This window comes from Myotis yumanensis, unplaced genomic scaffold (genome assembly GCF_028538775.1).
Source record: "Myotis yumanensis isolate MYYU_CA2020_CCGP unplaced genomic scaffold, mMyoYum1.0.hap1 SCAF_1, whole genome shotgun sequence".
Classification (NCBI taxonomy): domain Eukaryota; kingdom Metazoa; phylum Chordata; class Mammalia; order Chiroptera; family Vespertilionidae; genus Myotis; species Myotis yumanensis.
In genome coordinates this window covers 2066565-2076605 of record NW_027223752.1, presented here as the reverse complement: position 1 = coordinate 2076605, position 10041 = coordinate 2066565, and the positions used below count along the sequence as shown (strand labels likewise).

Sequence of the window (10041 nt, the reverse complement as noted above, 5' to 3'; positions counted from 1 at the left end):
TGGAGGAGGAACCAAAGGAAACATTAAGGGCTCCTTCTGACTGATCAGTGGGGGAGAGGAAGTAAGTGACTTCCTCCAAGGGGTGGTGTGAAAGGAAATGTAAGGCATAAAGGGGAGAGGCAGTGAGTCCTGGAGGAGGGTGTTACTCCTGGAGAATAAAACCACTGACCAGTTCATCAGAGACTGTATCCCCTAAGTCCCAGCTCCTGAGCTGGTCCGCATGTCTGTGGTCCTGAGCGCCCCCTGGTGTCCTGAGCGCCCCCTGCAGGCCAGCCCTGCTGTCTCCTCAGGGAGGTTTGTGTCTGGGCTCACACTGACTTCCCCTCACTGTGTCTCTTGCACAGTAATACACGGCTGTGTCCTCAGTTGTCATGGAGTTCAGCTGCAGGGAGAACTGGTTCTTGGACGTGTCTATGGAGATGGAGGTTCGGCTCTTGAGCGAGGGGCTGTAGTTAGTGTCTCCATCATGCCATATGCCCCCAATCCACTCCAGCCCCTTCCCTGGGGGCTGGCGGATCCAGCTCCACCAGTAACTGCTGGTGACTGAGCCCCCAGACACAGTGCAGGTGAGGGAGAGGGTCTGCGAGGGCGTCACCAGTCCTGCTCCCGACTCCTGCAGCTGCAGCTGGGACAGGACACCTGGGACAGAGAGAACACAGTGAGTCCTGGGCTCAGATGCAGGATCCCCATCTCCTCACGTCTAAGCCCTGAGTCTTCACATCTGGGAGCCGACAGCAGGAAGAGGAAGAGCCACATGGGAGTCATGTCTTGCAGGTGAGGTCCTCGTCCCCCAGAAAGTATTCTCCAGGGTGAAGAGGTCCTGCATTTAAGTGGACGGCAGCTCTGTGTGTGTGTCTGGTGGCTGTGTGGGCATTTGCATATGGGAGGTGTCTGCACATACAAAGGGCAAGAGGTGAGGGAGGTCCTGGTCTCTGGGCTTCTCCTGGAAGGAGGTGCTGACTGTGCCTCAGAGAACCAGGCCCTCCTTGGTGTCCTGGTCACCGTGCCCAGGAACCTCTCCTTCCACACCAGGGGCTGTGCTGCAGGAGGGTGTTAGGGAGTAGGGTGTTGGAATAATCTTTCACTCCTCAGGGATAAAATCAATGTGCCTCTGCTCCCATGGCTATACATAGATAGATAGATATACATATTGCTTTAGATATTGTTTTAAATATATGTATAGCTTAACTATAGATGTATTTTTAGATATAGATAAAAGTATAGATATAGAGATTATATTCTTTATCCTTACTTGAGGATATTTTCATTGATTTTTTAAAAAATGTGTAGGAGAGGGGGGGGGAAGAGAAGGAGAGAGAAACATTGATGGCGGGGAACATATTTATAATTTTCTTCCCATGTCTGCAGAGATGAGAACCAAATCCACATCCTTGTCATTCATTTATTTTAATATGTATTTTATAGATTTCAGAGAGGAAGGGAGAGCGAGAGGCAGAGAGAAACATCAATGATGAAAGAGAATCATTGATTGGCAGCCTCCTGTATGATCACTACTGGGAGTCAAGCCCACACTCAGGTATGTGCCGTGACCAGGAATGGAATCATTGGTTGAAGGTCAACCACTGTGCCTCATCAGCACGGCTGCATTCAGTTTTGAAATATATTTTTAGTTAGTTTAGAATTCAATCTTGATGGCTACTCTATTTTCCTTCAGCACTTAAAGTCCTCATTTGTTGCAGGAGGTTCATGTTCAGGAGACCAGAAGTCCCATGTGACACTGTTTCCCTTACAAAGTGAACAGCGGATAAACTAAGACCAGAGTGTGAGCCTGGAGCCAGTGGACCAAGTGTTGGGGAGAGAGGAGCATCTGTGCGGGTCCCTGGGGACCAGAAGTGTCAATTAGAGAGACACAGGCAGAGCTCCTGGGTCCTATTCCTTCAGGGCAGTTTGGTGCTGGACGTGTAGCAGCTGCATGGCCTCCTTTGTGGTGTTCATTCTCTAGACAAGGGGTGTGCAACCCCTGGTACACGTGCAAAAAATGGCATGCCAGTAACTTGCTGGCACGTGAAACCCTCTCTTATAATCTTCCATTTACAATTGTTTTATTAATATCAACTTTTTTATTTTTCAGATAAATTCAGTGTAGGTGCATCTTAGATAAATAAATAATTTTACATAACTTGTATACATTAAAAAATAAATGTATTTTTCATCATCATATACTGTGTTTTTGTTGCTTGAATGAATTTTATTATTTCTTCAAGGCTCTTTACATACACACACCTAAAGAGATATCAAGTAGGAGTAACATGTTCTCAAAAAATTAGGGTTGGCACGCAGAAGAATTTTGAGTCAGAGATTTTGCTGGTTTTGGCACGCACTCACCAAAAGTTTGCCCACCGCTGCTCAAGACTCTGTTTGGATCCAGTTTCATGCCTTGGGACATAGAAGAACCTTTGTCATGACCAGGTGTGTTGAGGGGAAGATGTTGGAAATGATTTAGGAATAATTAAGTTCAGATTATGAAAATCTTGTTATTGGAAGCCTGATGTCTGCATGTGACCCTGTGACCCCTGTCCCCACATGATGGGGGTCAACTGGAGCCTGCACCTGACCCAGTGCCACATTGGGGGCAGAGCTACTTGGGAACATGATAGGGGATTAACCAAGACCGAGGACACACACGTCCAGGGTTCTTGTTTCATTAGGTTGTCATCTCCTAGTTGTGTAGCTGTTCAAGTTTTCTTCCGTCACTTTCCTCTGAAACAGCCCACATGTTTCCTAGAGCCATGAGGACACTCTGTTGAGAGGGTGCAGGGGCACAAGCCATTTGTGTGGTGGTTTTGTATCTTACATCTTTCCTGAATTCTAGTTCTATTAGCTTCTCATACCGTGTCTAGGGTTTTCTATGTATAAGATCCTGTCATCTGCTTACAGATAAGAAATATTTTAACTCAATTCTTTCTGATTTAGACATTTGAAATTTCCTCTTCTTGCCTAATTATTCTGAGACGGACTTCTTGTTTTGACAAAAAGAAGCAGTCACAGGGGAGCCCTTGTCTTGGTCCTGATGTAAGAAGAAAAGCTTTTAATTTTCTCTGTGTAGTGTGATGTCACTTGTTGGATTTTCAAATGTGGCCTTTAGTGTATTGAGGTCCATCATTTCTACACCTAATCTGCTAAGAATTTTAATTCTGAAGCGATTTTCAATTTTAAAGGCTTTATTCTGTACTATTTTTATGAGGGTATACTTTATCTTTCATTCTGTGGATGAGATGTAGCACAGTTACTGATTTACTTATGTTGAACCAGCCTTGCATGCTCGGATGGTATCCCACTTGATCGTGGAAAATGACCCTTTCAGTGTGCAGTTTAGTTTCCTAGCATATCTTTGAGGTTTTTGCATGTAATTTCATCAGGGATGTTGACCTGTCATTTTTGTTTGTTTCTACTTGACTTTGATATGAGTGTAATGGTCACCTGAAGAACTCTGTTTGGAAGTGCTGTCTCTTTCCTTAATTCTTGGAAGAGTTAAGAAGAGTTGATTAGAAAGTTATCAAGTCCTATTTGAAATTCTGGTAGAATTCACCCTTGAGTCCATTTGGTCCTTGACTTTTATTGGGAAGATTTCCACTATTACTTCAATTATATTTTAAAATTTGTAGCAATCTAGCAAAGTTTGGGTTAAATTCCTAATTTGAGCTCCTACTAAGTGGACTGAGAAATACAACTGTTGATCTTCACAAGTTGTGGTCAGTGTTGAAATGATAGTTTCTTGCAGACCACATATTTATTTCATATGGCATCCAAGAAAACAAACTCCAACCCCATTTTTTTTTGTTTTAAAAATATTAAAAAGAAATAATTCTTTATTGATTTCAGGGAGGAAGTGAGAGGGAGGGAGAGATAGAAACATCAATGATGAGAGAGAATCACTGGTTGGCTGCCTCCTGCACCTCACACACTGGGGTATGTGCCCTTGACCGGAATCAAACACAGGGCCCTTCAGTCTGCAGGCTGATGCTCTATCCACTCAGGCAAATGGGCTAGAGATAACCCCATTTTCTTATATAGAATTCTTAAAGTACAGTGTATAAGGACACCAACAGTTTTGTATCACTGCTCATGTGTGAATGCATGTCTTTTCCAGAAATGAGTGTGTAACTGTGTTTGTGTGACTGTGTGTGTAATTGCCTGTGTGTGTGTGTGTGTTTGACTATGTGTCTGTGTGACTTTGTTTTCTGGACAAGTAGTAAGAGGCCAGTCTGGATGAAGGGGGGCCGATGGATGCTCCCGGTTTCCAACATGCTCCGGATACACATCTCACCACAGTGAAGCTGGAAATCCTTGGGTCCAGGAGGAAAGGTGGAGGAGGAGTTCGATGATGCACATCCCAGCCTCAGGGTCCCCGGTCCCCGCTGTGGGGTTAGCATTGCTTCCTGGTGGACAGCAGGGTCCCCGTGTGGATGGATGTGGGGCTCCCTGTGTTTGGTGCACTGAGCTCACAGCTCTTCTGGGGACCAAGGTGGACCCAGAGAGGATGGGTGAGGTCCACCAGCCCTGAGTGAGCTCAGGCCTTTCAGCAGAGGGAGGACCTGCGATCTCTCTGGAACCAGGAGGGGAAGGGCACATGGAGAGTCAGACACTGAGGGAGCTATGACCCCCCAACCCGCTAGGGAGGGATGCAGAGCTGTACACATAGCCTGATCCCAGTAACCCACCCGTGGAGCTCACACTCATCATAGAAAGGTTGAAAAGAGAGTAAAAAAAGCCACTTTTAGAATTTGTGAAGTAGAGTCCCCGTCACTGCTGACTTGTCACCTGCAAACACAATGTCCCTTCTTCACTGCTGTCTTCAGGGAGAACATGAGAAGGAAGAGCTGTCCCTGGAGGCAGCTGAGAGCCTGAGAGGAAATCCCTGAGCCCAACAGGAAGGCCCTTCCCTCCCCACCTCCCTCTGGCCCTGCTCCTGGGGCTGCTCTCTGTGTTGTGGGTCCTGAGCGCCCCCTGCTGTCTGGGACGCCCCCTGCAGCCTAGCACTGCTGTCTCCATCAGGAGGTTTGTGTCTGGCTCACACTGACTTCCCCTCACTGTGTTTCTTGCACAGTAATACACGGCGGTGTCTTCGGGGGTCACGGAGCTCAGCTGCAGGGAGAACTGGTTCTTGGCCGTGTCAGCAGTGATGGAGATGCGGCCCTGGAAGGCTGGGTTGTACCTTGTACTCCCTGTCCAGTACCCCATCCACTGCAACCCTTTCCCTGGGGGCTGGCGGATCCAGTTCCAGTAGTAACTGCTGGTGACTGAGCCCCCGGACAAAGTGCAGGTGAGGGAGAGAGTCTGTGAGGGCTTCACCAGTCCTGGGCCTGACTCCTGCAGCTGCAGCTGGGACAGGACACCTGGGACAGAGAGAACACAGTGAGTCCAGGCCTCAGATGCAGGGTCCCCATCTCCTCACATCTAAGCCCTGAGTCACTCACATCTGGGAGCTGACAGCAGGAAGAGGAAGAGCCACATGGGAGTCATGTCTAGCAGGTGAGGTCCTCGTCCCCCAGAAAGTATTCTCCAGGGTGGGGAGGCCCTGCATTTAAATGGACACCAACTGTGTCTGTGTCTGGTGATCCTGTGGGCATTTGCATATGGGATGTGTCTGCACATACAAAGGGCAAGAGGTGAAGGAGGTCCTGGTCTCTGGGGCTTCTCCTCGAAGGAGGTGCTGACTGTGCCCTCAGAGAACCAGGCACTCCTTGGGGTCCTGGTCACCGTGCCCCGGGACCTCTCCTTCCACACAAGGGGCTATGCTGCAGGAGGTGGTCAGGAAGTAGGATGGGAGCACAATCAGTGACTCCTTAGGAATAACATCAATATAGATATAGATGATATAGATATAGATATAGATAGATATAAAGATAGAGATGTAGAGGTAGATGTAGTTGTATTGGTAGATGTACATATAGGCATATATATGTATATTGTTTACTTTTCTCTCACCAGAGGATGTGTCATTGATTGTTGAGGGTAAGGAAAGGAGAAAGAGAGGAAGGAAACAACGATGTGAGAGAGACATGTTGATCAGTTCCCTCCCATATGTGCCCACATTGTGAATCAAACCTGCATCAATTTTATTATTAGTTTTGTATTTATTTAAATATTTTTAATTGATATCAAAGAAGAAGGGAGCGGAAAAGAGAGATAGAACAATCAAAGATAAGAGAGAACCATTGATTAGCTGTGTTCTGCACACACCAAGTGGGGATGTTGCACAAAACCTAGGTATGTGCCCTGACTGGGAATTGAACCATGACTTCCTGGTTCTTAAGTTGATGCTCAACCACTGAGTCATGCTGGCCAGGCTTTCCCTGCACTTTTAGATTCAGAGAGCTCCCTGTGTACCTGGGCTCTGGTCAGAATGGCATTGGTAACATTATAGGTGACCAGGCCCCAGCCCTTCTCTAACTGCCCTCGGACCCCAGTGGCCATGGGTTTGTCCACCATGATGCTCTGCAGCTCACAGGTCCCTGTTGGCTCCCTCATCACAGGAGTGAGCTGTTGGAGGTGCTCTGAGGTCAGTGCTCAGCTGTGTCCCCACCTGACACAGGAGGGGCCCCCAGGACCTGACATCACATGTGGGCCCTGCACTTGGGCTCTGCAGGATGCCTGAGTGGCCCTGGCCCTGGCATATCAGGGAGGGACTGGCACAGGAGATGGTCATGAGGGGATGATGTGGGGCTGCATTTAAGGCAAAACCTATCCAGGCAGGAAGGAGAGGGCAGACACTTCCACACAGGACGTCCTGTGCAGGCCTCATGGGGTGAGAGTGTGGGCAGCAGAGGACAGAGGGTGAGGATGGGGTGTTGTATGCAGAGCTGGAGGCACAGCAGAGGTGGGTGGGACGATGTTTTCCTTCTGCAGGTTCTCAGGATGCAGGTGGTTTCCCAGGGGAAGCAGAACTGGTTTTGGGACATGTCCCCTGGGCCCAGGTTCTGAGGCCCATGGGGAGCAGAACCCAGCAGGGCTTCCTGCCTCCATCTGGGGCACACAAAGAATCATTGACCAGATGTGTCCTGTATAGTCACTACTGGGACTCAAGCCCACAACCCAGGTATGTGCCCTTCCCAGGAATAGAATCATAGGTCGAAGCTCAACCACTGTGCCACACCAGCATGGCTTCATTCAGTTTTGAAATATATTTTCAGTTAGTTTAGAATTTGACCTTGATGGCTACTCTATTTTTCTTCAGCACTTAAAGTCCTCATTTGTTGCATGAGGTTCATGTACAGGAGACCAGAATTCCCATGTGACACTGTTTCCCTTAAAAAGTGATCAGAGGATAAACTAAGACCAGAGTGTGAGCCTATAGCCAGTGGACCAAGTGTTGAGGAGAGAGGAGTGTCTGTGGGGGTCCCTGGGATTCAGAAGCATGAACTGGAGCGACACACAGAGCTCCTGGGTCCTATTCCTTCAGGGCAGTTTGGTGCTGGATATGTAGCAGCTGCAGACCCTCCTTTGTGATGTTTCTTCTCTAGACTCTGTTGTGGATCCAGTTTCATTCCTTGGGACATAGAAGAACCTCCATCATGACCAGGTGTGTTTAGGGGGAGATGTCAGAAATGATTTAGGAATAATTAAGTTTAGGTTATGAAAATCTTGTTATTGGAGAGTTCATGTCTGCATGTGACCCTGGTAACCACTGTCCCCACATGATTGGGATCAACTGGAACCTGCACCTGACCCAGTGCCACATGAGGACAGAGCTACCTGGGAAACATGATGGGGGATTAACAAAACTGAGGACACACACGTGCAGGGTTCTTGTTTCATTAGGTTGTTATATCCTTGTTGTGTAGCCGTTCAAGTTTTCTTCCATCACTTTCCTCTGAAACAGCCCACATGTTTCCTAGAGCCATGAAGACACTCTGTTGAGAGGGTGCAGGGGCACAAGGCATTTGTGTGTTGGTTTTGTATCTTACGTCTTTCCTGAATTCTAGTTCTATTAGCTTCTATACAGTGTTTAGGGTTTTCTATGTACAAGATCTTGTGATCTGCTTACAGATAAGAAATATTTTAACTCATTTCTTTCTATGTAGACATTTGAAATTTCCTTTTCTTGCCTAATTATTCTGAAAAGGACTTCTTGTTTTGATGAATAGAAGTAGTCACAGGGGAGCCCTTGTCTTGGTCCTGATGTAAGAAGAAAAGCTTTGAAATTTTCTTTGTGAAGCATGATGTCACTCGTTGGCTTTTCAAATGTGGCCTTTAGTATATTGAGGTCCATAACTTCTACACCTAATCTGCTAAGAATTTTAATTCTGAAGCGATTCTCAATTTTAAAGGCTTTATTCTGTATCTATTTATAAGAGGGTATACTTTATCCTTCATTCTGTTGAGAAGATGTAGCACAGTTACTTGTTTTCGTACTTTGAACCAGCCTTGCATTTTAGGATGGTATCCCACTTGATCGTGGTAAATGACCCTTGCAGGGTGCTGTTAACTTTTCTAGTATATTTTTGAGGGTTTTGTATATAATTTAATCAGCGATATTGACCCATCATTTTTGTGTTTTTACTTGGCTTTGATATAAGTGTAATGGTCACCTCAACAAATCTGTTTGGAAGTGTTGTCTCTTTCCTCAGTTCTTGGAAGTGTTCAAGAAGAGTTGATAGAAAGTTATCAATTCCCATTTGGATTTCTGGTAGACTTCACCCTTGAATTCATTTTGTCCTTGGCTTTTATTTGGTGGAAGGTTTTCACTATTACTTCAACTATATTTTAAAAATTTGTAGCAATTTAGCAAAGTTTGAATTAAATTCCTAATTTGAGCTCCTACTAAGTGGACTGAGAAATACAACTGTTGATCTTCACAGGGTGTGGTCAGTGTTGAAATAATAGTTGCTTGTAGACCACATATTTATTTCATATGGCATCTAAGAACACAAAATATAACCCCATTTTATTATATAGAATTCCTAAAGTACAGTGTGTAATGACATGAATGGATTTGTATCACTGCTAATGTGTGAATGCATGTCTTTTCTAGAAATGAGTGTGTGACTGTGTGTGTGTGTGACTGTGTGTAATTGTGTATGACTGCGTGTGTGATTGTGTGTGACTGTGTGTGACTGTTTCTGTGTGTGTGTGTCTGTGTGTCTTATTGTTTGTGACTCTGTGTGTGACTGTGTGACTGTGTCTGTGTGACTGTGTCTGTGTGACTGTGTGTGTGACTGTGATTCTGTGTGTGTGTGTGTGTGTGTGTGATTCTGTGTTTCTTGGGCAAGTAGTAAGAGGACGGTATGGACGCAGGGGGTCCCACGGATGCTCTCAGCTCTCTACATGCTCCCGATTCACATCTCACCCTCAGTGAAGCTAGAAAACCTTGGCTCCAGGAGGAAAGGTGGAGGAGGAGTTCGATGATGCACATCCCAGCCTCAGAGATTCTTGTCCCAGCTGTGGAGTTAGCACTGCTTCGTGATGGACACGAGGCCCCTCCTGTGGGTAGATGTGGGGCTCCCTGTGTTTGGTGCACTGAGCTGACAGCTCTTCTGGGGACCAATGTGGATCCAGAGAGGATGGGTGAGGTCCATCAGCCCTGAGTGAGCTCAGGCCTTTCAGCAGAGGGAGGGCCCTGTGATCTCCCTGGAACCAGGAGGGGGCGGGCACATGGAGAGTCAGACACTGAGAGAGCTGTGACCCCCAGGGAGGGATGCAGAGCTGTGCACACAGCCCAATCCCAGCAACCCACTCATGGAGCTCACACTCATCATAGAAAGGTTGAAAAGAGAGTAAGAAAAGCCACTTTTAGAATTTGTCAAGAAGCCTTCGTGAAGGAGAGTCCTCACTCCCTGCCGATGTGTCACCTGCAAACACAATGTCCCTTCTTCACTGTTGCCTGCAGGGAGATCATGGGAAGGAAGAGCTTTCCTGGAGGCAGCTGGGAGCTTGAGAGGAAATCCCTGCACCCAACAGGAAGGTCCTTCTGTTCCCACCTCCCTCTGCCCCTGCTCCTGGGGCTGCTCTCTGTGCTGTGGGTTCTGAGCGCCCCTTCATGTCTTGGGCACCCCCTACAGTCCAGCCCTGCTTTCTCCT

At 46.9% G+C, this 10041-nt stretch overlaps 1 gene segment (V, D, J or C); it reads right to left on the bottom strand.

The window, feature by feature from the left end:
* Nucleotides 1–286: 286 nt before the first annotated feature.
* Nucleotides 287–5499, bottom strand: LOC138999202 (putative V-set and immunoglobulin domain-containing-like protein IGHV4OR15-8). The segment is given in 3 exon segments: nt 287–639; nt 5043–5357; nt 5439–5499. Coding segments are annotated over 3 exon segments (714 nt in total).
* Between the last annotated feature and the right edge of the window lie 4542 nt (nt 5500–10041).